This window comes from Strix aluco, chromosome W (genome assembly GCF_031877795.1).
Source record: "Strix aluco isolate bStrAlu1 chromosome W, bStrAlu1.hap1, whole genome shotgun sequence".
In the NCBI taxonomy this organism is placed as follows: Eukaryota; Metazoa; Chordata; class Aves; order Strigiformes; family Strigidae; genus Strix; species Strix aluco.
The window spans coordinates 32,405,780-32,433,712 of NC_133970.1; the positions used below are offsets into that span (position 1 = coordinate 32,405,780).

At 45.6% G+C, this 27,933-nt stretch overlaps 1 protein-coding gene across 1 annotated transcript in view; it reads right to left on the reverse strand.

Moving 5' to 3' along the window:
- Positions 1–27,933, reverse strand: part of LOC141917732 (E3 ubiquitin-protein ligase RNF38-like) — a 288,771-nt gene that overhangs the window by 10,458 nt on the left and 250,380 nt on the right. The window contains 4 exon segments of the mRNA XM_074811147.1: positions 746–830; positions 2,887–2,993; positions 4,136–4,297; positions 8,549–8,719. Coding sequence (XP_074667248.1) covers positions 746–830; positions 2,887–2,993; positions 4,136–4,297; positions 8,549–8,719 — 525 coding nt within the window.

The following is a 27,933-nucleotide window of genomic DNA, read 5'->3' on the forward strand; positions in this document are numbered from 1 at the left end:
GCCCAAAACCTGGAGCCCAACATGTCAGCTACAATATGATGCTTCTTTTAACTAGCACAAGAAGCATTATAGGAGAGCTTGCCATTACACTGTAGATGCTATGCAACTGCATAAATACACAGCTCTGAGCAGAAGCAAGGAGAAATAGATACATGAGGAGGGACAGGCAGCAGTTGAGGTTTTCTGAACAGAATCTGATGGTAATCCCAACAGCCTGAGAAGCAGCAAGGACAAGAGCTGGGATAGCTCTCAATTATCTTAGACACTACTGACATTTTATTTCAAAATATGTGACTTGCTATACTCTCTTTATTGTCAAGAGAAAATATATATTAAGAGATTCTTGCCAATGTCACATTTACCTGAATTCATCCTGTAATGTTAACACTAATCTGTAAAGTTAGCAAGGCACATAAAAAGTACTAAATTATAGCATATTTATGCTCGATATTTAAAAATCAAGCAAAATGCAAAAAAAAAGAGTCACCTCTAGAATGGAAAGTTGAGGAATTTAACCATCGCTAATCTGAAAGGATAGATTCTGGGGAAAGGCAATAGATACAAAATAAGAATGTTTCTAACATCTAGTGTTAGGAACTAGTATGAAAAAAATGTTTCTAGATTCTATCTTCATAAACATTACATTTATTTAATCCTCATTTTGTCTTTGAAAAGCAAAAGACCATTTAAGTTCATGTGTTGAGTTAACCTCTGCTCCTCATGAATTTGTACTTCACACACCAACCTCGTAGTTTTCTACTTCTCCATCTTCCACGTCCAACTCAAAACTGAAAGCTGGTCCAACTGCAGGTGGCACTGGAAGCACTGATCTGCCAGAAGAACAAACAGCAGTAAGACTCTACATCTTCTTGAAGGAAAGCATGCAAACATATGACAGAGGTAGAGTTATGTTAATGATCCTTCTTAAATCAACAAATTCTAAGAATCAGTAAAAAGATTAAATTTGAAATTAAGAAAAAATCAAAGTAAAGGAGTCAAAGGAAAGCTAATTGCACCACTTTTTGATACTCATTGTATTGCATTTTTAAATTGCATGTATATTGCTATGACAACTCATACTTACAGTAAGGTTCAGTGTTATTACAGAAATTAATATCTTGATAGCCTGCATCACGAGTTAATATTAATATTGAACAGAGTTTCTGGTTTTAAATTTGACTTACTTAAATAGATAGAATATCAACAAAGATAAATAACCCAAGTTCACTTATCTCCCCAATACAGAAGCATTCAAGCACTTAGAATAGAATAGAATAGAATAGAATAGAATAGAATAGAATAGAATAGAATAGAATAGAATAGAATAGAATAGAATAGAATAGAATAGTTCAGTTGGAAGGCACCCACAACGATCATCTAGTCCAACTGCCTGATCACTTCAGGGCTGACCAAAACTTAAAGCATCTTATTAAGGGCATTGTCTAAATGCCTCTTAAACACTGACAGACATGGGGCATCTACCACCTCTCCAGGAAGCCTGTTCCAGTGTTTGACCACCCTCTCAGTAAAGAAATGCTTCCTAATGTCAAGTCTGAACCTCCCCTGACGCAGCTTTGAGCCATTCCCATGCGTCTTGTCACTGGATACCAGGGAGAAGAGACCAGCCACCTCCCTCTCCACTTGCCCTCCTCAGGAAGCCCTACAGAGCAATGAGGTTGCCCCTCAGTCTCCTTTTCAATAATACACATAACAAAGATAATTACAATATAGTACTGGGCCAACTTCTACATTGACAGCAGACCCAACTATACATTTCCATATAACATAACTCTTCAGATATAAAGGCAAGAGTGCACCATTTTTCTGGTTTTTCTTTCAAGTTAAAAAAGCATCTCCATCCCAAGATAGTAATATGGGTCAAAGTTTAATGTACAACCATAGAAATAGAAAATCCACAGCACTATAAATGTCATCTAATTAAATTAATCAGGAATGACTGTGACACACTGTCCCTCAGTAGACAGGCAAGCGGCTATAACATTAGAACAGACTTTGCCAGAATGCACAATGCAAAGTTTAACAACTTCACTGAATCATATATCCTGGTGCTATTTTGATGCAAGTCAAACTGCAGAGTCAGAAACTATAGATGTTGTGGCAAAACAACAAATGACAAAGTTGGATTATCTCCCTGTCAATAACACCTTTAAAATAAATCCTCATTTTCTAAGCATTTTGTATTAATTTCAAATACAGAACCTACAAAGAACAATAAAATCCATGTCACACATCTAAACTACAGCAGATAGGATCTACTTTAAAAGGTTACTGATAATCCCTTAATGTTACTTCTCCCATCCCTTCTCTTCCAGAAATGGTTAATCAGGTGCAGAAGTTCAAAAGCTGTAACAGATTATCAGTTCAGAAGAAAGAAACCCCCCCAAACCAAAAAATACGCCCAGATGGCTCCCCTCATTATGTTTCACTAACTAATTAAGAGTAAATTGATTTGCCTGTTTTTTTGTTTGGGTTTTTTTTGTAAGGACTGTTAGATCTTTATCCTACATAAGTAGACTTTAGGATGTAACCATGGGTATAGCTCATAACTATTATCCAAGAACCAAGTGTAACCATTCTACATTGAACATCTTTAAGGAGATTTCAACAGAAAGAAGAAGCATAGCAGATCCCAAAACTACATTATGATCAAACTGTTCACTTGTACTTGTTTTTTCCTTGCTCAGGTATGTATGCTGTTCAAATAGACTGGAAACATTGAATATAACTACAAGTTTTCTTATTCCTTGGGATTGTCTGAACTGTCTATACCCTGTGGTAGAGCCCAAACATAAAAAAACATTGAGGGGATCAACTAGTTTACAGAGTTATTTAGTAGTCTACGAGTACAATGTGCTTTGGACTTACAGCACATATGGTAATAGGCTGGGATGGTAAGAATGTGGTAGTATTGGTTGCTGTGATCGGTATCTATTGCGCCCTGTGAGTCTTCGAGGCATAAAAGGTGGGTAAGGCTGCAAAAAGGAACAAAAACTTCAATATTTTCTTGTCTTAATTAATAATGAAATGAAATGACAAGTGAATGTTGAAAAACATTTTAAATAAGGCACTATCCAAAAAAATCCAGCCCTGTCCAAGCCAAAAAAATACCAGCCTTTTCAAACAATTGTTTTGACCAACAAATCTCCTCAGTAATATATAATTATACTATCCTGCAGGAAAAAAAGTAACAACACTAACCAGAAACCCTTGCAAGTTAGCTAATAAGCATTTTGTAAGGCTTAGCCTGTATATGGGCTGGTTTGGACAGGCAGGACTTGAATTGGTGAGCATGCTACAAACCAAAAGCTGAGGGTTTTTGACCTGGAGCAATGCACTGGCTTGTGCAGCTGGTTGGGTAGGAGAGTTTTAAACAACGTATATACAGGAGTTCTTTCACTGGTATAAGCCAAATATCCATTAGGAGGCACTGCCAGGATGCTCCACAGCAAAACCACTTTAAATAAAGAGCAAGGCTTAAAATTAATAAAGAAATCACATTCAGAGTTGGGCTCAATTACATTCACTTTTAGGAGGAGGGGCTGTAGCCTTTCAACTGCATACAGATATAGTGTCTAAAGAGACATTCAAGTTTACAGCTTCAACACATTCTTTCCATAGGAGAAAAAGACTATTTTCATGTTTCAATTTGCATGCAAAGCTCTTTAGTTTACTTACATAAGTCCTCAGTATGACTGTTTAAAACATCTTGCACTGTCTACTAAAATGGGAGCAGGTAAAGAATTGTAACTTAGACATAAATTGTATTTTTCTAAAAATAATCAATAGTGAAAAAAAAGTCAGCAGATTTTTAGAACCAAAATTCACACACCACTATTGAAATAACATTCAGAGGCCTTGAGACATTTACTTTTATGAAAAAAGATTGCTCAAAGATTTTGTTAGCATGTTTTCATTCTTCCAAGTTTGAGCCCTTGGACTATATGAAGTAAGTCTAACCCTAAAAACCAACCACCCTGACTTTCCACAGCTGCAGCCACTAATAAAATTCAATTGCAAAAATGCCATTTTTCAATAAAATGGTTATAACTTAGAGCAAAGATCAAGAACTTGAACTCAGCATGCATGAGGATATAGTACAAAAAGCAGTACTTACAACTCCAAATGAAACCTCTTGGTGTAAAGGATCATGGGTTAAGAATTGGATAGGAGCTGAGGAAGTCAATGTTGGTGGATGAGTTGATGGAGGGTAGGTAAAGCTTCCTATAGGAAGATGTTCTCCAAGCAGTTCTACTTCATTCTCTATCCTTTGAAGTGGCTAAAAGAAACACAGGATTTGTTGTATTAATAGAAAAACAGTTTTTTTAATTTATTTTTTAATACCAAAAAAACACAATTCCAATTATATGTTCTGAGGAGTTGTGGAAATTTTATGGAGTTGTACTGGGTATATGTGACAAGGTTTGGGGGAGGGGGTGGGCTGCAGGGGTGGCCTCTGTGGGAAGAGGTAAGGGGCTGCCCTGTGCCAGACATAGCTGGTTCCAGCTGGCTTGGCAATGGACCCACTGCAGGCCAAAGCTGAGCTGATCAGCAGTGTTGGTGGTGCGTCTTTGAAAAACTATTTAAGACAGAGCAACAAAAAAAGCTGGATGGAGAGTAGGAGGGGAAAAAAAAAAGGAGTGAGAAACAGCAGAGGGAACACCAAGATCAGAGAAGGAGAAGGATGAGGAAGAGGTGCTCCATGGCACCAGAGCAGATATTCCCTGCAGTCTGTGGAGGACCCACTCTGAAAGAGATTAATATTTCCCCAAAAAACTGTGGCCCATTGAGAACCCATGCCAGAGCAGATTTTCCTGATTAGGACTGCAGCCCATGGAAGAACACACACTGGAGCAGAGGAAAGGTGTGAAAAGGAAGGTGCAGCAGAGAATGACTGCTATGTACTGACAATAACCCCCCATCCCTCCTCCTTCTTGTGCCACTTGGGCAGGGAGAGGAATCTGGAGGAGAAAACTACTATCAGTGAATGAGGACTGAGTCAGGCATTGATTACTTAAGACAACTTGACCCATACAAGTCCGTGGGACCAGATGAACTACATCCAAGGGTGCTGAGAGAACTAGTTGATGTCCTTGCAAGGCTACTCTCTATCATCTTTAAAAGGTTGTGGAGATCAGGGGGAGATCCCTGACAACTGGAGAAAGGCAAACATTGCATTCATCAACAAAAGAGGACAAAAGGACAATCTGGGAAACTACAGGCCAGTCGACCTTACTTCAGTCCCTGGGAAAATCATGGAGTGAGGCCTCCTGGAACATATTTCTGGGCACATGGAAGAGGGAACAGTCAGCATGGCTATACCAAGGGAAAATCAATCAGATTGTCTAGTATGATAAGGTGGCTGAGGGAAGAGCAGTGGATGTCATTTACCTCAACTTTAGCAAGGCTTTTGACACTATCTCCCACAATATTCTTGTAACCAAGTTCAGATGTTACAGTCTGGATGGGTGGACAACCAGATGAAAAAAAAAAATATTTGGATGATCAGGCTTAGATCATAGTGGTTAATGGGTCATACTCTACCAAGATGCTGGTAACAAGTGGTATACCACAGGGATCTATCCTATTTAACAACATTATCAGTCACCTGGAAGAGACAGAGTACTTGCTCATGAAGTCTACAGCTGATAAGCAAATTGTGGAGAACAGTCCATACACTGGAAGGTAGGGCTGCCATACAGCACAATGTGGACAGGCTGGAGAAATGGGCCAACAGGAATCTTATGATATTCAACAAGGACAAATGCCAAGTCCTGCACCTGGGAAGGAAGAACCCCTGGCAACAATCTAGGCTGGGGAATGACTGGCTGTGAAGCAGCTCTGCTAAAAAGGCCCTGGGGCCCTCGGTAGACAGCAAGCTGAACATGAGCCAACAGTGTGCCCTGGCAGCAAAGAAGGCTAGCAGTATCTTGGGCTGTATTAACAGATAATAGCATTTTCAGTAGATTGAGTGAAGTGATTATCCACCTTCTATTCAACGCTTGTTATGTTATATGTTGAGAAAACGAGACCAAAAGTTTCCAACCCAATCAGAATTTATTATAATTTCAGCAAGCAAAGTTAGCGAGCAAAAATCAGCGCTGGGCAGCCGGGGAGTCTCCGCTCCATCAACGGCGCCGCTCTTCCCTTTTTACAGTCCTTTTTTATATACAGTCTTCTTCCCGGTTGACGTAGTTTCTTATGGTATACTCTGCGCATGTTCATTTTGCTGCTAGGGGGTCGCAGGGATGGAGGTTTTCAATCTTCCTTATTCGATCCTCTCAATATCTGGGTGGAGACTTGACCTGTGGGGGCTGATTAAGCAAGCCTAACGGCATCTGGGTGGAGACCAGACCTGTGGGGGCTGATTAAGCAGGCCTAACGGTATCTGGGTCTCACCCACCAAGAGGTCCCCAGCATATCCTGCCAAGCAAACAAGCACTTTATCCTGCTGACATTTTAGTGAACAAACCCACCCAATCTATCACAGTTAGACCTCATGTAGAAGACTACATCCAGTTTTGGGCACACAAATAATAAAAAAGAAAAGACATTGTTAAAGTAGAACAAGCTCAAAGGAGGGCCACCAAGATTGTCAGGGGACTGGAGCATTTCTCCTATTAGAAGAGCTTGAGGGAACCAGGCATTTTCTGCCAGGAGAAGAAATGGCTTGGGGGAGGGGGGAAAGACACCTAACAGATTTGGTCAAGAAGATGGAGCCAGGCTCTTTACAGTGGTGCATGGTAGAAGGACAAGAGACAATGGGCATAAGTCAAAACAAAAGAAGTTCCAGCTAAATACAAAGAGAAACTTTTTCACCATGAGGACAGTCAAGCAGTGGAACAGGAGCCTAGAGAGTTTGTGTAGTCTCCATCCTTGGAGGTTTTCAAGATCCAACTGGAAAAAGCCCTGAGCACCCTCACCTGACCTCATAGCTGATCCTGTTTTGAACAGAAGGTTGAACTAAAGACCTCCTGAGGTGTCTTCCAACCTGAATTATCCTCTGATCCTGTGATCCTATGATTCTTTTCATCAGACTGCATAAGGCAGCAACAGACTTCCTTAATAGACGCATGTTCTCAAACTGAAGAAAATAGTTCTACTTTACTACCATAAGGAATAATTGAAGGCACACTGATGTATGAAGAATTAAGAAGTTTCTTACAAAAACAACTCAGCATTTTCCCTCATGTCCAAAATAGCATCTTCTCTCATGTTTGCATAAGCCCTATGATGAAGGCATTAACTTTTCAGCCAAGATTGTTTAAGTGAAGAGAGACAATAATTTCCATAAGAGGGGGAGAAAAGAGGTTCCAGTAGTCTGTAGAAGGTTTAAGTAATACTTTTCACACTAGTGTTCAGGGGGGATACAGTGGTCACTTTAAATAAACTGTGAATTAATGTGGTAGAAGCATGCAATAGAAATAATGCTTTGTGCTTTCTGGTCTCTCTATAGAGTTTTTTCCGAGACCACTGCTGCACTACACTTAGGTCTCTATATTCTCTTTTACTTTCTGGAAGAACACCACCTGCAGAAGCAGTACATGAAGCAAACTTATGTCAGACTGACAGGAGTACAGGCCTCCAGGGAAATGGAGTGGGCAATAGCTGAGTGTGAGAGACTGAAATGTCCTATGACTGTCCCAAAGCTTGCTTGTGTCTGTGCAAACCTCCAGGACAAGCTGCTGCGGCCTGTGGATTGGTCTGGGGGATGTCGCCCAGGGAAGCTGGAGTGTATTGAAGGATGCACCCCCCCACTTCTTTGCAATTGCATTGTCTGACTCCTTAGATAAGCCTCAAAGGGGCAGGAGTGTACTGAGCTGGCCCCATGTGTAGCCATTTGTGGCTCTATTGTGTACGCCAGGCACCATGCATGCATTGATAATGAACTGATAAGAGGCAAACGTTTCTGCCCTTGAAGCGGGATGCAGCAAAAACCTGTGGGACCAGAGGAAAAAAACCTAAAGGTGGGCAGATATGCTAATCAGCGGATATGATGAACTTAAAAAGGCAACAGAAAACTTTGCTCCATGTGCATCCACCATCGAAGGCAGATCCATGTGCACCCACCACCGAAGAACTGAAGACTGAGGACCAACGGGACGCCGCTGGATCCATGGTGGTGACTGTTCTTGCAGCCCTATCCCGCATCCTTGCTTTATTTCTGTCTTTTCCTTCCATTCTGTCCTATCGCTACCCCTCTTCACCTTTTTAATAATAAAAACCTGTTTTGAGTATACGGCATTTGACCTCATTTGTGTCTTAATCTCACTCTTGGGATCATACCGAAATCTCCCCTGACATTGGATCGGGACACTGAAGAAATCTTAAGAGAATCAAAATTAATTTCAAAACAGTACTTTTTTTTTCTTCAGACTTAGTCTTGCTCAGGTAGCACAACTACAGAACCCTATTACTCTAAATCAGATCCATTTGTTCTCTCATCCAGAATGTTATTAGAAGGACAAGAGCATTATTTGCTGATCAACCCCCAAATATTCTAGGAGAGGGGATAAGAAACATTACTTACTGAACGTGACTGCTGTGCTTGGAAAGGAACAAATTGCCCTGGATGTGGCAGGTGAGACGGGTGATGCGGAGAGAGATGAGGAGGATGCAAAAGGAACGGGTCATTAGAAATCAGAGGTGGGAACGTTGCATATGGTACTGGCAGATGTTGGACTGAGCACGCCTGAAGCATCTGAAAAAAAATTAACATTTTAAAATCTAGAGTAAAAGGAAATTCTTAAAACAAAGCAGTCCACTTACCCTTAGCTTACAAACACAATCCACGCAATAATTCATTCAGAAACTCAATGAACAGTTATTCTAGTACAGAACAGGGTTTAAAAGTATGATGCTACCAGCTACACTTGCAAGGTGCAAAGGGCCTTTTATTTTAGATGAAGTCAGTAGGAGTTGGAGGTGTTCACTCAGCATTATCAGGCACAGACTCCCAAGGGGGGAGCAGGTTTACTTACCATAGTAGCTTCTATTCTTCCCATATATTACATTTACAGACACATGCCAAGAAAACCATCACTAGTTGGAGCTGAAGGACTCCTAAATGTCAGACTGTGCCCTAAACAACTCTGTTGCCTGAAGTTGCCTTCTCTTCCTTCCCCTCATGCTGGTACCTCTGTCCCTTTCTCATCTATCCTAGGACTTCGAGGTGATCTGCTGAAAGAAAATGGTGCCCATCTGATGCAACTGCAAGGCTGTGGCTGTAACCCAAGCAGCACTACAGCCTATCTATGCTGACATCTCCCCCCAAAAAGACCTCACAAGGATCTATATAGCTGTCCAGACCCCAGGCTGCATGGAGCTCCAGTATCTGGAAGTCCTGCTAGCACCTGAAGGCGGCAGTGGATGTCAAAGCTGCACAAGTGTGCCCAGCTGGAAGAAATCTTCAGACAAGTAGCTATGTGACAAGAGGAGCTCAACAGGGAGCACAGTATCTGGGAATGCGAGCAGGAGATTGATGAGTGGTATTGTGCACTGGCCCAGGCTGAGCGACAGCCCTGCCTTAAGGCTGTGCAAGGGAAAGGAAAGTGAAGTGAATACATCAGTGGACAAGGGAAGAGCTACGGATGTCATCTATCTGGACTTCTGTAAAGCCTTTGACACAGTTCCCCACAACATCCTTCTCTCCAAATTTGAGAGATATGGATTTGATGGGTGGACTGTTTGGTGGATAAGGAATTGGCTGGATGGTCACATCCAGAGAGTAGAGGTCAACGGCTCAATGTCTGGATGGAGATCAAGTGCTGTCCCTCAGGGGTCTGTATTGAGACCAGTACTGTTTAATATCTTCATCAATGGCATAGTGCAATCGAGTGCACCCTCAGCAAATTTTCAGACCACACCAAGCTGAGTGGTGTGGTTGACATGCCTGAGGGATGGGATGTCATCCAGAGGGATCTGGACAAGCTTGAGAAGTGGGCACCTGTGAACCTCATGAGGTTCCACAAGGCCAAGTACAAGGTCCTGCACATGGGTCAGGGCAACGTGTGGAATGGCTGGAAAATAACGGACATATTATGAGCGATCCAAACCGAGGGGCCTCACTGTAACAACAGGCTGCAGCTGTATTCAAGGACATAAACAAGGCCGAGACGCCCTGAGAAACTACATTCCTGGGCAAAAGATAAAGAAGTTGAAATGTCGAAAATAGGGGGTCTACCTGGGGGGAGAGCAGCGCGTGGACACCACACCGGGACCAATCCTAGGGGGCAGAAGGGCGCGTGAACAAGTAGCTTTAGCCTATTAGCAATAAGATAGCGGCGCGTGAAGCTTGAGATAGAGTATAAATTGCTGTGTAACCTTTAATAAAGTGGCATCAACTCGATCACATTGGTCGTCTAAGTTGTGTCCGGGACTTCTGCGTCAGCAAGTGGCACCCGACCAGGGACCCGAGGGAGCCTCATCGAAGATACGCGGGACTCAAGCCCTGGGGAATCGGGACCCTCCCGTCGGTGCTCGCCCGAGCAAGAGAAGACGGCCCAGAGGGGACAGTATCAGCCGTAGCAGGCGCTGCCCCGGCGCCTGGGAAGACGCGCGCGCAATCGTCGGGAATCTCGCCCTGATCAGGTGAGCGGCTGGGGAGGAGATGGGGTCCGCGCTGGGTAAAGAAGAAGCGGCAGTGGTTAAGCTCCTCCAACATATACTCTCTGAGAGAGGATTATCTTATCAGGGGAACCTGAGGAGGGTGCTGTTGTGGGCTCGGCAGCACGGACTAATCCCCTCAGTGAGCGCAGCCTTTGAAGCAGCTACTTGGGCGCAGCACTGTGGGACGACATTAGCTCAGGCTCTAAAGACAGTGGGAAACTCTCCACCGTGTGGAGATTGGTCCTAGACACTCTGACAGAACTGAAAGCAGAACGGCAGACCCCCGCCTCCGCTTTCGCTGCCTGGTCAGCAGAGGCCGAACGCGCTGGCGCTCAGGATTCCGCCACTGCTGGGACGTTCGCGGGATCCCTGTTCCCCAAGGCGGCTCCTAAAAGGAGGGACGGGGACGCTGCACGCGCAGCACCCGTGCGGCAGGGAAGGCAAGAGCAAAAGTCAACAGATTCACCACCGCTTGAGTCCCCCCCTCAAGCTCAAAGGACCAATCCCCGGAGCGCCCCGCCCCGCCCCCGCCGCCCCCCGCCGCCGCCTCGCCAGAGGAAGGCGCCGACCCAGCCCTGCCCCCGTCCTCGCCCCCGTCACCCCGACCGGTGCAGGAACAATCTCGTTATGGTTTACAAGATCAGCACTTGCGAGACCTAACGAGAAAATTAGAGCAACTTGAGGTCCGAATGCAGCAAGCGGCTCAGCCCACCCCTACGGCACCGCCTCCACTCTCTGTGTTAACCCCTTCTTTCGCAACACGGGGAGGGGGGGGGGTGGTCAGAGGGAAACGGTGGCGATCGGGCCGCTGCCATCGTCGGCTCAAATGGGAGGGGGGCACTGGGAGGCGCGGGTGGTAATGCTAATCCGGCACATCGATGGCGGGGAGTTACTCGGGATGCGATAATTGAGGGGCAGTTTAACGAGCTGGGACCAATGGCGTTCCCGGTAACAGTAACCCCACAGGGCAATGAGTGGGAGGCCTGAGACTGGAAAGTGATTAAGGAGGCAAAATTAGCCGTAACACAATATGGGTTAAAATCGCCATATACTAATTCAGTAATTCAGCATATTCTTACAGCACATTTATTAACTCCATATGACGTGCGCATGATTATACAAACCTTACTAACAGCTTCCCAACAATTGCAATTTCTCCAACGTTGGCAAGTGGCCTGCGAGGCTGCGGCAGCCACACCCCGTCAGCAAGGGGATCCTCTATATGGGGTGCAAGCTCAGATGCTGATGGGCGCAGGCCCTTTTGCCAACCCGGACTGGCAAGCAGGGTTTCAACCGGAAGTGTTACGGTTAACCCAAGAATTGGCCCTAAAAACGATTTTAGCTGTACATGATGAAAAAGTGGTGCCAGCATTTACAGGAGTGAGACAGGGGCCCACAGAGCCCTATCCAAAATTTATTGACAGATTGCATGCCGCTATTAACAGCAATCCTGATTTAAGTGATGAAATGAAAGTTAAATTCCTTGATATGCTTGCTTATGACAAAACTAAGAAAGCCTTAAGCCTTCTCCCACGACAATCTACCGCAGGTCAGCTGCTGGAGGCAGCAGAGCGAATGCTTGATCAGGAGAAAGCTGCCTCTATGGCTGCTGCGGTAGGAGCTGCAGTTACACCAATTGTCAGAGGCAGACACAATAAAGGGAAGCGAGATAAGAAGTCTTTTAATTGTGGGAAACTGGGTCATTTTAAAGCAGAATGTCGACAAAAATGGTGTGAGCACTGTCAAACAGATAGCCATAATGCTCGTGTGTGTCGAAAGAAGGGAAACAGGACGCAGAGCGCACCCCGCCCTCGCACGACAACACAAGTCCAGGGTGCTTGGACCACTGCTCCGCTGCCACCTCCGGAAGTGCAGGGGTGGACTTGGCAACAGCAGTAGCTGTTACTCTTACAGATACTGCAATACATCTGGTTGATTCTAATCTGGTGGGACCTCTGGGACATGGTTTAAGTGCCTTATTAATTGGACGTTCCTCAGCATCTACAAAAGGTATTTTTGTCATCCCAGGACTTATTGATGCTGACTTTGAGGGAACAATTAAAATCATGGTATACACACTTACTCCCCCCTTGACTATCATGGAGGGATCGAAAATTGCTCAGCTAATTCCATTTGAATCAAAAGTGCCTAATGCAGAACAAAGGAGAAGGGGGGAAAAAGGCTTTGGGTCCACCGGACAACCAGATGTTTTGTTAGCCATGGACATTAGTCGGGGGAAGCCAGAGGAGCAGATGGAAATGAGACACCCTAATGGACAGACGAGTAAATTACGAATGCTCATTGACACTGGAGCAGACGTCACGCTCGTACCCCTTTATCAGTGGCCTAGACAGTGGCCTTTAGTGCCAGCGAATACAGGAGTTCTAGGGATTGGAGGATCTCAAGTCACATCCATCAGCAGAGACACAATAGCATTTATGTTTCCGGATGGCAAGCTAGTAACCACACGTCCCTATGTGATGCACTCACCTGTGGCACTGGTGGGCAGAGATCTGCTCAGTCAAATGGGAGCTCGATTGATTACTTCGCCTTTTTAGGCGCGGCCACGGTAGAGCAGCCAATCCTAAAATTAACCTGGAAAACTGATGATCCCATATGGATCGACCAGTGGCCGCTGAAACTGGATCGGCTGCAAATTATTAATGATTTGGTACAGGAACAGCTAGATGCTGGACATATCCTGCCTTCAACTAGCCCATGGAACACACCAATTTTTACAATTCAGAAAAAATCTGGGAAATGGCATCTGTTACATGATATAAGAGCAATTAATGCCGTTATGTGTGACATGGGCACCTTACAACCCGGTTTACCTTCCCCGGTAATGTTACCTGAAGGCTGGGATCTGGTGGTTATCGATCTAAAAGATTGCTTCTTTACAAACCCCTTACATCCAGAGGATGCTGAAAGGTTTGCCTTTACAGTGCCATCGATTAATAAGGCCGAACCAGCAAAGAGGTATCACTGGGTGGTGCTACCACAAGGGATGAAAAATTCACCCACGATTTGTCAGTCTTTCGTCACGTGGGCTCTGGAACCCATCCGAAAACAGTATCCTCATTTACTCATTTATCATTACATGGATGATATCTTAGTGGCTGGAAAACAACTGGACTGCGAGACAATATTGGGCCAGCTAACATGCAGTCTCAGGGAGAGGGGCTTAGAGATAGCACCAGAGAAAATTCAGAAACAGGGACCATGGCTGTATCTGGGCTGGATTATTACAGATGCAATGATTCGTCCTCAAAAGGTTAAAATCAACACAAAAATAGAAACATTGTCTGATGCGCAGAGATTAATTGGGGATATCCAGTGGGTTCGTAATATCTGTGGAATTACGAAGGATGATCTGAAACCTTTGATGCCACTCCTGGGCACGTCTGTACAAGCTCAGGAGCGCCGTCAACTGGATGAGGATCAACAGCAAGCCTTACAAGTAATGACCAATAAAATCATGACAGCTTATACTCACAGGCGACTGGATGATAAAGCTCTTTCTTTTGTGTTAGTTAACTCTGGGGGTGAATGTGAACACCCATTGGGGCTTATTATTCAGTTGAGTGAAACAAAACCAAATTTACAAATTTTGGAATGGATTTTTCTCCCTTTCCAGCCCAGAAACACAGTTGTTACACGCCCTGAATTATTTTCACAGCTTGTCATAAAAGGGAGGCAGCGAATTTTAAACATCTCAGGCATCGAACCAGAAGTCATCTACATACCTGTATCTCAGTTATATTTAAATTGGTTACTAACTGCTTCAACTGCCTTTCAGATAGCAATTGCTGATTTCTTAGGTACTATCACCAATAGTTATCCATCGGATAAGCTTTTGTCATTATTATGCCGTCAGCGGTTTGTACATTTACCCTTGCGATCAGAGGTTCCAGTAGAAGGGATAACTGTCTTCACTGATGCTGGACGAAAATCTCGAAGGGCTGCAGTCACTTGGAAGGAAGGGGACACCTGGAAACATCAATTACTCCCTGGAGTGCCTGGTGACTCTTTACAGACTTTAGAACTTCGAGCTGTTATCTGGACATTTCAACGCTGGTCTCAAGAACCTCTCAATATAGTATCAGATTCATTGTATGTAGTAGGTACAGTACAACGTCTGGAAAACAGCATGGTGAAACCTGTGCGAAATCCTGTATTACATACTTTGTTGTTACAATTGCTGACACTTTTGAACCAACGTCAGGATGAATATTTCATTATGCATATTCGCAGTCATCAGCGATGTGGAGGCCTTGCGTTGGGAAATGCCTGGGGCAATCAGCTTGTTGCTCCAGCCTGGACAGGTCCTGTTGTTAACACCTTTGAACAGGCCAGGCTGTCACACCAGTTTTTTCACCAATCAGCAAAAATGTTAGCCAGACAATTTCACATTCCTGTGGCTGATGCTAGAGGAATTGTGCAATCCTGTCCCGACTGCCAGAAGGTAGGAGTCGGCCTCAGTTTGGGAGTGAACCCTCGAGGACTCCAACCTCTACAACTTTGGCAGATGGACGTGACCCATATCCTAGAATTTGGCAGGCTTAAATATGTGCATGTCTCTATTGATACCTTTTCTCTAGCACTCTGGGCAACAGCACAAACAGGGGAAACAGCACGGCATGTCATCAAACATATGCATGCTGCAATCATGGCACTGGGTGTGCCTGCACAGATCAAAACTGATAACGGTCCGGCCTACACTTCTCGGAAATTTACTCATTTTTGTCAACTCTGGGGTATACGTCACATCACAGGAATACCGCATTCCCCCACGGGACAAGCCATCGTGGAAAGAGCGCATCAAACCTTGAAAGCGCTTTTGCAAAAACAAAAAGGGGGAGAGGTCTTGGCTGCTGCAGAGCGACTTGCAAAAGCGGTGTATGTGTTAAATTACTTACGGCTCACAGGTGATAGAAATGAACCACCAGTAGTAATACATAGCTTGGGTTTGAAATCTGGTATAAACCAATGTGACAATAATGTTTTTGTTCAATACAGAGATGTACTTACAGGAGAATGGAGAGGACCTGCAGAACTAAGAATGACCGGTCATGGATACACTTGTGTTGTTACAGATACCGGCGTCAGATGGGTACCGAGTCGATGGGTGCGGCCCTGGAAAGGGGAAGTCAGGAAGAACGACGCAGAGCACTAGGCTCACTCACAGGTCCTAGGCAGGGGTTCCTGCTTGTGTCTTTACAGGTAGCAATTCATCTACGTAGGCCTCTGTGAACTGGATGAAGCACCCTGTGTTTTGAGACACTTCAGAGACACCAACATCGACTGAACCTGGTTCTGACCCCACTGCTAACAGCACTACATCCAGCAAACAGAGAAGCCTTTTGTCTTTTACCGGGCTTGCAGTCGTTTTGCGTGGCTGTTCGAATACAGCCGCTTATCACAGATCAGACAGAGGGACACGACATAGCTTGTAGAGGGTTTGGTTTGATTAATCTTATACTGAGGCAAGTTGGTTGTCTGACTTTGTAGACGAGCCAACATATCAGCAATCTGCTTTTAATACAGAAAGGCAGGCGTAGTTTTTAGAAAGCAGCAGTAGTTTTTTAAAGTTATAGGCTTAACTGAAAACCTTGGAAAAGGGTTTTAGCAGAAATTAGCTCTGAAGCTTTGTAGACGCTTGGCTTTGCAGTGTGTTAATTAGAACAATAAGATAGTAGATAAGAGTTGTGGTGTTGGGAAAGAACTGTCCTCGAAGCTGGCCGGTGTACCAGGACAACTGAAAAAGGGAGGTGAAATGATGACTACACATCAAACGTGGATCACGTTTGTTTTGACTTGGCTCATATTAGGCAGTGAAGGGATTTTTAACATCGAACCCAGAGCAAACATTTGGGTAACCTGGGAAAACACATCTGGGATAAAGGATTTCTGTTTGAGTCTGCAACAAGCAGATGATCCTTTTAGAACCTGTTTAATTGGCATTCCATTGCGGGAGAATGAAGCTGATTTTGAAGGATATTGGAAACAACAGAGAGTGAACCTAATTGGCAGTCAAAATGATGATAGTTGTTTCATTTCAAATTGGCCTTCCATGCATAACGCAGCTTGGCAAAAGACAGTCATTGAGAATCTAAATCAGTTAACTTCTTTACCCTTGCAAGAATTGGATTTGTTGGCCAGTGTTACACCTGTTGAGTATGTTGATGTTACCAGGATGCAGAACTGTGATAATGTGGTTCCCCAGCTGCAGCCAGTGAATGGCACAGGAGTGGTTTGGTTCGGTGACCCATGACATATTTGGTTAGCTCAGAATGGTCGCCAAGATTTGTTTGTAGGTTATCAAAATGTAACAGGGCATTCTTCTTGGAATAATTTGAAAACAGGAGGATTCTCTGTAGAAACCACCGGGGGTTTTAAACTTCCACCCGGAGTGTTTCTGATTTGTGGGGATAGAGCATGGCCTGGTATTCCTGTACGACCTGTCGGTGGTCCTTGCTATCTTGGACGATTAACATTGTTTGCTCCCCACATGAGAGAATTGCTAAATCCCAGTCAGAGTCAGGGGCAAAGATCAGGCAGATCTATTCGAAACTTTGATGAAACATGCAACGATGAAGTACGGCTGCCATTGTTAGCCACAATTATACTCACATCCTTTTCCTCCCAGGAGGAATGGCTGCCATAAATGCAAAAAATATACAGCGATTGGCTTGTTGGGGTGAGAAACAATCTAATTTGACTTTGCAAATGATAAGCACATTACTCACTGATGTTGATAGTGTTAGACATGCTACCTTACAAAATCGAGTGGCTATAGATTTTTTATTATTGGCACATGGACACGGATGTAAAGATTTCGGAGGGATGTGTTGCTTTAATTTGTCTGACATTCGCAGAACATACACCAGCAATTAGCAAAACTGCGTGAGAATATGAAACATATTACTGAAGGACACGACCCCTTTTCCGATTGGCTCACTAGACTCGGGATGGGGGGCTGGTTGCAGACGTTGGTCAAAGGAGTATTGATAGTGCTAATAGTTTTATTAATTTTGATGTTGCTTCTTCCCTGTCTGTTTCAGTGTTTGCGACGGATGTTGAATAGTCTGATTGAACAAATGTTTAAGAAAGGAGAAGTCTGGATCGCTCAAAAACAAAAAGGGGGATTTGTGGAATGGCTGGAAAATAACGGACATATTATGAGCGATCCAGACCGAGGGGCCTCACTGTAACAGCAAGCTGCAGCTGTGTTCAAGGACATAAACAAGGCCAAGACGGCCTGAGAAACTACATTCCTGCCCAAGAGATAAAGATGTTGGAATGTCGAAAACAGGGGGTCTACCTGGGGGGAGAGCAGCGCGTGGACACCACACCGGGACCAATCCTAGGGGGCAGAAGGGCGCGTGAACAAGTAGCTTTAGCCTATTAGCAATAAGATAGCGGCGCGTGAAGCTTGAGATAGAGTATAAATTGCTGTGCAACCTTTAATAAAGTGGCATCAACTTGATCACATTGGTTGTCTAAATTGTGTCCGAGACTTCCGCGTCGGCAGCAACGCCTAGTATCAATAAAGGCTGGGGGATGAGTGGACTGAGAGCAGCCCTGAGGAGAAGGACTTGGAGATACTGGTGCATGAAAAGCTGGACATGAGCCAGCAATGTGTGCTCGCAGCCCAGAAAGCCGACTATATCCTGGGCTGCATCAAATAAGCATGGCCAGCAGGTCAAGGGAGGTGATTCTGCCCCTCTACTCTGCTCATGTGAGACCCCACCTAGAGTACTGTGTCCATCTCTGGGGCCCCCAATACAGGAAAGACATGGACCTGTTAGAATGGATACAGAGGAGGACCAGGAAAATGATCAGAGGGCTGGAACACCTCTCCTATGAAGAAAGTCTGAGAGACTTGAGTTTGTTCAGCCTGAAGAAGAGAAGGCTCTGGAGAAGACCTTATTGCAGCCTTTCAGTACTTAAAGGGGGCCTATAAGAAAGATAGGGACAGACTTTTTAGTAGGGCCGGTTGCGATAGGACAAGGGGTAATGGTTTTAAACTGAAAGAGGGTATAATTAGACTAGATATAATGAAAGAAATTTTTTATGATGAGGGTGGTGAAATATTGGAACAGGTTGCCCAGAGAGGCTGTAGATGCCCCATCCGTGGGAACATTCAAGGTCAGGTTGGATGGGGCTCTGAGAAACCTGATCTAGTTGATGATGTCCATGATTGTTGCGGGGAGGGGGTTGGACTAGATAACCTTTAACAGTCCCGTCCAAAACAACTATTCTATGATTCTATGATTCTATGAAGGTAAGCCTAAATCCAACCTGAAGCTGACTGACACAAGTAACTCATGAGATGGAGGAGACTGGACATTTGTCTTTGCTCGGGGTAGAAGGAAGAACCTTCTCCGATCCCCTGAAGTGCCCCTGTGTAACAGACATGATGATCTGGGGTTGGAGACTCAAGAGAATGTGAGTAATGGACAGAGTCCAGGAGAAGCCGACCAAGCGTGGCCTTTGCATTTCTTTATTAAACTGCCTTTATCTTGACTCACAAGTTTTTCATCTGATTTTCTCCTGTCCCTGTCCTGCTGAGGAGGTGAGTGATAGAGCAGCTTGGTGGGCACCTGGCGACCAGTCAAGGTTAACTCACCACAGTTGTTGCTCACCTTTCCTATTGCCTCAATAAAGTTTTGTTTTATAACATGTTGTCAGACTCCATTACTGTTCAGACCACAACCTGCTGGCAACACTCCTAAGGCATCCCAGGTTAATACCGGTCTTCTTTACCACAAGGGTGCATTGCTGGTTCATGTTCAACTTGGTGTCCACCAGGACCCCCAGGTCCTTTTCTGCCAAGCTGCTTTCCAGCCATTCAAGCCCCAGCACGTACTGATTTGACAATGTACTCATGAGGGACACAATTAATAACTTGTCCATAAAAAAAAGTTTGGATGAAGTGACTTGTGACTTCCATGGCATTTCTCATAAATTTTGCAGTAGAACAAACTAAGCAGAGACCATCCCACAGTGCCCCGCTTGATTCCACAACGTGCCTTCCAATCTCCACAAATAAATAAATTATCCATTGCATGTAGAATCGTTCAAGTTATATTGCATTTAGTGCTACCCTGGGTACAGGCTCAATGAGCCAAACTGCAAGAAAAAAAGAGAAAGGGTCTGCGAACACTAGAGCATATCCTTTCCAACACAGCCTGAAACAGAATGCAAGATTCTCAGCTTTCATCGTTCTTTTTACTATCAATAAACAACCCTGAAACCTACTGGCAACTCACTACATAACCCTGACATTTCTCAAGCTGCACCCAGTTTCACTACTGAAGGCGGGGGGGTGGGGTGGGGTGGAAAAGGATACTACCACAGTTGTTCAGATGCTATTGTGATTGTATCATAGTCTGTCTTAGATCACTCATAGTCATAGATTGTATCATTGTCCCTCTCTGCATTATTAGTATGATCAACCCGTTCAGTATTTTGGATTAGGACAATTTTCTTTTCCCTGTGTGATGCTAATCCTAGAGCAGATAATACTTAAGGTAGTAGATGTTCTTTTTTCCTTGGAATATTCTAATTATAGCTTTAAAGCTGCTATTTCCTACTTTAAAAAAATTTAAAAGAGACTTCCGATGCATATGCATGCTCTGAATGCTTTTAATATAAAACATATATGCAAGGAATTATGTTTACAAGAATTGTAGGAGGGAAGGAGAATTACTAATGAAAGTCCCTAATTGCTTGGAAGAAAAATTAAGCAAATTCCCTAATTATGATCAACACTGATCCTCAGACAGAGTAGTTTCTTTTAAGACTACTTCTAGAAAGAGAGAGGTAGAAGTAGAAATGTGTAGGGTTGTTTTTTTGGCATTGCTTCCGGGGTGGTTTTTTTCCTCCAGTTGGGCAGAACAAAATTTCTTGAAAGCAGAAAAATTAGAAGCAAAAGATCCTTTTCCTATTTAGAGCTATTAAAAAAAATAATCATTTAGCAAAATTCAGAGTATCCAGATACACAGCTCTAAAAGCTTTCTAAATTTCTGATTTATTGTGAATGACTCGGGAAGAGTAGTCAGAACTGCATGTAAATTATTAAATACCTATATTGAAGTCCCACTTCAACTTTTTCCCAGGCCTTGGGAACAAAAATCCGGGTTGATGAAAATATAGATCCTCCATCAGTGAAGGAAGAGTTGGTATGTGAACTATTACAGGAGCTTGACCCCTACAAATCAATGGGCCCTGACAATATGCACCCGAGGGTGTTAAGAGAGCTGGCTGACGTCGTTGCGAGGCCGCTCTCCATGATCTTTGAGAAGTCGCGGAGATTGGGGGATGTCTGAAGACTGGAAGAAGGCTAATGTCATCCCCATCTACAAGAAGGGCTTAAAGGAGGATCCAGGAAATTATAGGCCCATCAGTCTTACTTCAGTCCCTGGGAAAGTCATGGAAGGAATCCTCCTGGGGGCTATCACAAGTCAAATGAAACACGTGATTGGGAAAAGCCAGCATGGATTCACCAAGGGCAAATCGTGCTTGACAAACCTGATCGCCTTCTATGACAAAGTAACCTGCTCGGTTGATGTGGGGTGAGTGGTGGACATTGTCTATCTGGATTTCTCTAAGGCTTCCAATACGGATTCCCACAGCCTCCTCCTAAAGAAACCGATGTGTTACGGTCTAGGCAAGTGGTCTGTGAGGTGGGTGGGGAACTGGCTGATAGGCCGCACCCAGAGGGTGGTGGTAAATAGCTCCTTTTCAAATTGGCAACCTGTCACAAGTGGGGTCCCCCAGGGATCAATATTGGGCCCAACGCTGTTTAATATCTTCATAAGCAATCTGGATGATGGGATCAAGTGTACCCTGATGAAGTTTGCCAATTGTACCGGGTCTGGCTGAGCCAGAATTGGTTTTCCCCTGTAGCAGCCCTCATGGTGCTGTGTTTTATGTTGGGAGCTGGCAGGGTGTTGATAGCACACTGGTGGTGTGGCTACTGCTGAGGAGTGCTTACACAGCACCAAGGCTCTTTCTGACATTTCCCCCCACAGTGGGACGGGGTGTGCAAGATCTTGGGAGGTGACACAACCAGGACAGCTGACCCCAACTGACCAAAGGGATATTCCAGACCATATGACGTCTGCTCAGTATAAAGCTGGGAGAAAGGAGGAAGGGGGTGGGGTCACCCTTGGTCCTCCGAGGCAACCACTACGCGTATTGGAGCCCTGCTTCCTGAGAAGGCCTGACATCGCCTGTTCATGGGAAGTAGAGAATAAATCTGTTTTCTTTTTTTTGCTTCCACGCGCGGACCTTTGCTTCGCTTTGCTTATATTAAAACTGCTGTTGTTTTACCCACAAGGGTTGGGGTTTTTTTTTCCTATCTTATTTTCTTTCTCCTCTTTGCCCTGTTGAGAAAAAAGGGGAAGGGGGGGGAAGTGATAGAGCGACTTGGTGGGTACCTGGCATTTAGCCAAGGTCAAACCACCACAGTCTTTTCTGGCGCCCAACGCGGGGCGGGACAACGGCAGTTTTATATTAATTGTGCTATAGCTATAGCAGTTAGTAAGCGACAAGCTCTTGTGCTGGTCATGGGTTTGTTGATTGCGCTGCTTATCTTTATTTTGCTAAGCTCGGGAACATGCTGGAAGAAATTGGGAACATCATGAGTGGTTTTATTCTGCAAGCTCCCAAAGTACTTATTCATCCTTATGTTAGCTCTTTAATACTGTTCATTAATGCTGTTCGCCTATTGTGGGTTGTGTGGAGCTCGGTAGGTTTTTGGTGTAAGAGAAGGCAAATTTTGGGTGAGACAATACCAAAACGTGCCCTGAGGCGGCCTGTCCCTGGGTGGCAGGGGGAGTGGAAGGATTTGGGCAGATTCCTAGGACGGTTATCACCTCCTGTAGCCTGGGATCTTACCCCTGAACAGGCAAGCAACCCCGCAAAATTGACACAACACCTGATAGAAGGGTGCCTTGTCTATCCCAGTGAAAATCAGCAACTCCTAGCGCTGTACTGGGGCCTGGCCTGTGCTTATCGAGCTGCAGTTCAGTGCTCTCAAAGGACTGTGGTGGAGATGGGAACGCAAACAATAACAACAACAGCAGAGATTGCCCCAGTAGTAAAAAAGAAACAGTGGACAAGGAGAACAACAGGCCCATACCCTCGATTAATAAGGGAGGAGAAAGAAGAGGAAGAAGCGGGTCCTTCAGCAAAGGGGTCAGAAGAGGGAATAACAGAACTCAAACAGGAGGCGGAAACTACCCGGTCCCTGACGTCATCAGAACTGCGAGATCTGCGGAAAGACTATAGCCGCCAGCCGGGTGAGCGGATTGCTGCCTGGCTGCTTCGATGCTGGGATAATGGGGCTGATGCTCAGCAGCTGGAAGGTAAGGAAGCCCAACAGCTGGGTTCCCTTGCTAGAGATCCAGGAATTGAAAGGGGAATTGGAAAAGAAACAGGAATTTGCAGTCTGTGGAGACGGCTCCTTTCAAGTGTTAAAGCAAGATATCCTTTCAAGGAAGATCTTACGGACAACTCCCCAGGGAAGTGGGCTACTGCGGATGAAGGTGTCCAGTACCTGAGAGAATTAGCAGTGCTGGAAGTCATCTATGGTGATCCAGATAATGATGAAGCCCCTAAAAATCCAGAGGATGTCCTGTGCACACAGGCCATGTGGAGGAAGGTGATTAAAGGTGCGCCATCCTCGTATTCTGCCGGCTTGGCTGCGATGTACTATCCAGAAATGGATGTGGGAGAAGGACTAAGATGTACACCAACTGTGGAGGCAGTCTCTTCCTGGCTTCAGAACTTTGAAGAGAGTCTTGGTACCTCCTCATCTCTACGGGCGAGTGCCCTGGATGTCAGGAGGACCCCAAGAAATCTGTTCTCTTCCGCCCCAGTCAGAGGGAAAGGGAAACCCAGGCACATGACACGTGGCGAACTTTGGTTCTTCCTGCGTGACCAGGGGGAGGACATGAGGAAGTGGGATGGTCAACCCACCTTCAAGTTGGAAGCTCGTGTACGTGAATTGCGAGGAAAGACCCCTGCCAAGAAGAAGACATCCAAGAAGGTTGTTAATGTAGCTGGTGTGAAACCACAAGAAAGTAATCAGCGATCTCCCAGATACAGGAAGACTGAGATCACCTCCCTTGGCCCTGATGAAGGAGTTTCCGGCCTGGCACGGCAAGGGTCAGACAGTGAATACTCTGACCAAGAACAGGAATAGAGGGCCCCTGCCTCCAGCCAGGAGGAGGAAAGGGATGATTGGGTGTATTGGACAGTGTGGATTCGATGGCCTGGCACATCAAATCCACAGAAGTACCAGGCTTTAATCGACACCGGGGCACAGTGTACATTAATGCCATCGAGTTATAGAGGGGCAGAACCTATCTGGATCTCAGGAGTGAGAGGCGGATGTCAAGAACTGTCAGTACTGGAGGCCGAGGTTAGCTTGACCGGGGACAAGTGGGAAAAACATCCCATTGTAACTGGCCCAGAAGCCCCTTGTATCTTGGGCATTGACTACCTCAAGAGGGGGTATTTCAAAGACCCAAAAGGATACCGATGGGCTTTTGGTGTGGCCAGTGTGAACACAGAGAAGGTGAAACTGTTGTCTAATCTGCCTGGCCTCTTGGAAGATCCTTTTGTTGTAGGACTGTTGCGAGTTGAAGAACAACAGGTGCCAATTGCTACGAGGACCGTGCACCGACGGCAGTATCGCACGAACCGAGACTCTCTGGCTCCCATCCAAGAACTGATCCGTCAACTGGAGACGCAAGGTGTCATCAGTAAGACACATTCGCCTTTTAATAGCCCAATATGGCCAGTGCGAAAGTCTGACGGAGGGTGGAGGTTAACAGTAGACTATCGTGGCCTGAACGAAGTGACGCCACCACTGAGTGCTGCTGTACCAGATATGTTAGAGCTCCAATATGAACTGGAGTCAAAGGTGGCCAAGTGGTACGCCACAATCGACATCGCCAATGCATTCTTTTCAATTCCTTTGGCAGAAGAGTGCAGGCCACAGTTTGCTTTCACGTGGAGGGGTGTCCAATATACCTGGAATCGACTGCCCCAGGGGTGGAAGCACAGCCCCACTATTTGTCATGGACTAATTCAAACTGCACTGGAAAAGGGTGATGCCCCTGAACATCTACAGTACATCGATGACATCATTGTGTGGGGCAACAAGGCAGAAGAAGTGTTCAAGAAAGGACAAAAAGTAATTGAGATTCTTCTGAGAGCTGGGTTTGCCATAAAGAAAAGCAAGGTCAAGGGTCCAGCACAAGAGATTCAGTTCTTGGGAATAAAATGGCAAGATGGACGCCGCCATGTGCCTATGGAGGTTGTCAACAAGATAGCAGCTATGTCTCCACCGACCAACAAGAAGGAAACACAAGCTTTCTTAGGACTTGTGGGATTTTGGAGGATGCATATTCCAGGTTACAGTCAGCTGGTGAGCCCTCTCTCTCAAGTAACCCGAAAAAAGAACCATTTTGAGTGGGGTCTTGAGCAACAACAAGCCTTTGAGCACATCAAACAGGAGAGAGCTCGGGCGGTAGCTCTTGGGCCTGTTCGGACAGGACCAGCTGTGCAAAATGTACTTTACACATCCACTGAGGAGCATGGCCTCACATGGAGCCTCTGGCAGAAGATACCAGGTGAAACTCGGGGTCGACCATTAGGATTTTGGAGCCGGGGATATCGAGGATCAGAAGCCCACTACACTCCAACTGAAAAGGCGATACTGGCAGCATATGAGGGGATTCGAGCCGCTTCCGAAGTTGTTGGTACAGAAGCACAGCTCCTCTTGGCACCGCGATTGCCTGTACTACATTGGATGTTCAAAGGAAACATCCCTTCTACGCACCGTGCAACCAGTGCTACCTGGAGTAAATGGGTAGCGTTAATCATGCAACGAGCTTGACTGGGAAAACCCAACCGTCCAGGGATCCTGGAAGAGATCATGGACTGGCCAGAAGGTAGAGATTTTGGAGCACTGCCTGAGGAGGTGGCTCGTGCCCAAGAAGCACCGCCATATAACGAGTTACCAGAAGATGAAAGGCGGTATGCTCTGTTTACTGATGGATCCTGTCGTGTGGTAGGAAACCATCGGAAGTGGAAAGCTGCTGTGTGGAGTCCCACAAGACAAGTCGTTGAGGCCACTGAAGGAGAGGGCGAGTCAAGTCAGTTTGCAGAAGTAAAAGCGATCCAACTAGCCCTGAAGATTGCTGAACGAGAAAAGTGGCCAGTACTGTATCTCTACACTGACTCCTGGATGGTGGCTAACGCCCTGTGGGGGTGGCTACAGGAGTGGAAGAAGACCAATTGGCAGCGCAGAGGTAAACCCATCTGGGCTGCTGCACTGTGGCAGGAGATCGCTGCCCGAGTGGAAAACGTGGCTCTAAAGGTACGTCATGTAGATGCTCACGTGCCCAAAAGCCGTGCCACCGAAGAACATCAGAACAATGAGCAAGTAGACAAGGCTGCCAAAATTGAAGTAGCTCGGCTGGACCTGGACTGGGAGCGCAAAGGTGAGCTATTTGTAGCTCGATGGGCCCATGAAACATCCGGGCACCTCGGGAGAGATGCAACGTACAGATGGGCTTGTGATCGAGGGGTGGACCTGACCATGGAGGCCATTTCACAGGTCACTCATGAATGTGAAACATGTGCTGCAATCAAGCGAGCCACACGAGTAAAGTCTCCCTGGAACAGAGGGCGATGGCTGAGTTTTCGAGATGGTGAGGCCTGGCAAATTGACTATATTGGACCATTGCCACGAACACGCCAAGGCAAGCGCTACATACTCACCATGGTGGAAGCAACTACTGGTTGGCTCGAAACGTACCCTGTAAATCATGCCACTGCCCGAAATACCATCTTAGGTCTTGAAAGGCAAATTTTATGGCGACATGGTACTCCTGAAAGAATCGAATCAGACAATGGGACCCATTTTCGAAATAATCTCATAAACTCCTGGGCAAAGAAACACGGCATTGAGTGGGTGTATCACATCCCTTATTACCCACAAGCGTCTGGAAAGATTGAAAGATACAATGGACTGTTGAAGACTATGTTGAGAGCATTGGACAATGGGGGATGGAAGCACTGGGATATAAATTTAGCAGAAGCCACTTGGCTAATTAACACCAGAGGATCTGTTAACCGTCCTGGTCCTGCCCAAACCAAACCCCTTCATACTGTGGGAGGAGATAAGGTCCCTGTAGTACACACAGGGAAATGGCTGGGGAAGGCAGTGTGGATTGCTCCTCCCTCGGGAAAAGGCAAGCCCACTCGTGGGATTGTTTTTGCTCAGGGACCTGGATGTACTTGGTGGGTAATGAGGGAGAACGGGGCTACTCAGTGTGTGCCTCAAGGAGATTTAACCTTGGGGGGGAAATAATCTGTGGGCTGAGTTGTATGTTGCAGGAAGTGATGGAGGAAGTAGGAACGACGAAGAGTGAACCAGATACGTGCGATGATGACCCAAACCTAGCCGGTGCTGGAGTCCAACAGTGAAACATACTGCTCTGTCCTGAACATCCATCTTGACAGATGGGAGCCAAGTCACTGAACATCTGGAGGAGTGAAGAAAGCTTACGGAATGAATAAATGAGTGTTATGTGGGACCTGGGCGTGACGTAAATGGTATGGAATAAGGGGTGGAGACTGTACTGGGTCTGGCTGAGCCAGAATTGGTTTTCCCCTGTAGCAGCCCTCATGGTGCTGTGTTTTATGTTGGGAGCTGGCAGGGTGTTGATAGCACACTGGTGGTGTGGCTACTGCTGAGGAGTGCTTACACAGCACCAAGGCTCTTTCTGACATTTCCCCCCACAGTGGGACGGGGTGGGCAAGATCTTGGGAGGGGACACAACCAGGACAGCTGACCCCAACTGACCAAAGGGATATTCCAGACCATATGACGTCTGCTCAGTATAAAGCTGGGAGAAAGGAGGAAGGGGGTGGGGTCACCCTTGGTCCTCCGAGGCAACCACTACGCGTATTGGAGCCCTGCTTCCTGAGAAGGCCCGACATCGCCTGTTCATGGGAAGTAGAGAATAAATCTGTTTTCTTTTTTTTGCTTCCACGCGCAGACCTTTGCTTCGCTTTGCTTATATTAAAACTGCTGTTGTTTTACCCACAAGGGTTGGGGTTTTTTTTTCCTATCTTATTTTCTTTCTCCTCTTTGCCCTGTTGAGAAAAAAGGGGAAGGGGGGGGAAGTGATAGAGCGACTTGGTGGGTACCTGGCATTTAGCCAAGGTCAAACCACCACACCAATAATACCCAAACTGAGTGGGGAAGTGGATGCTTCA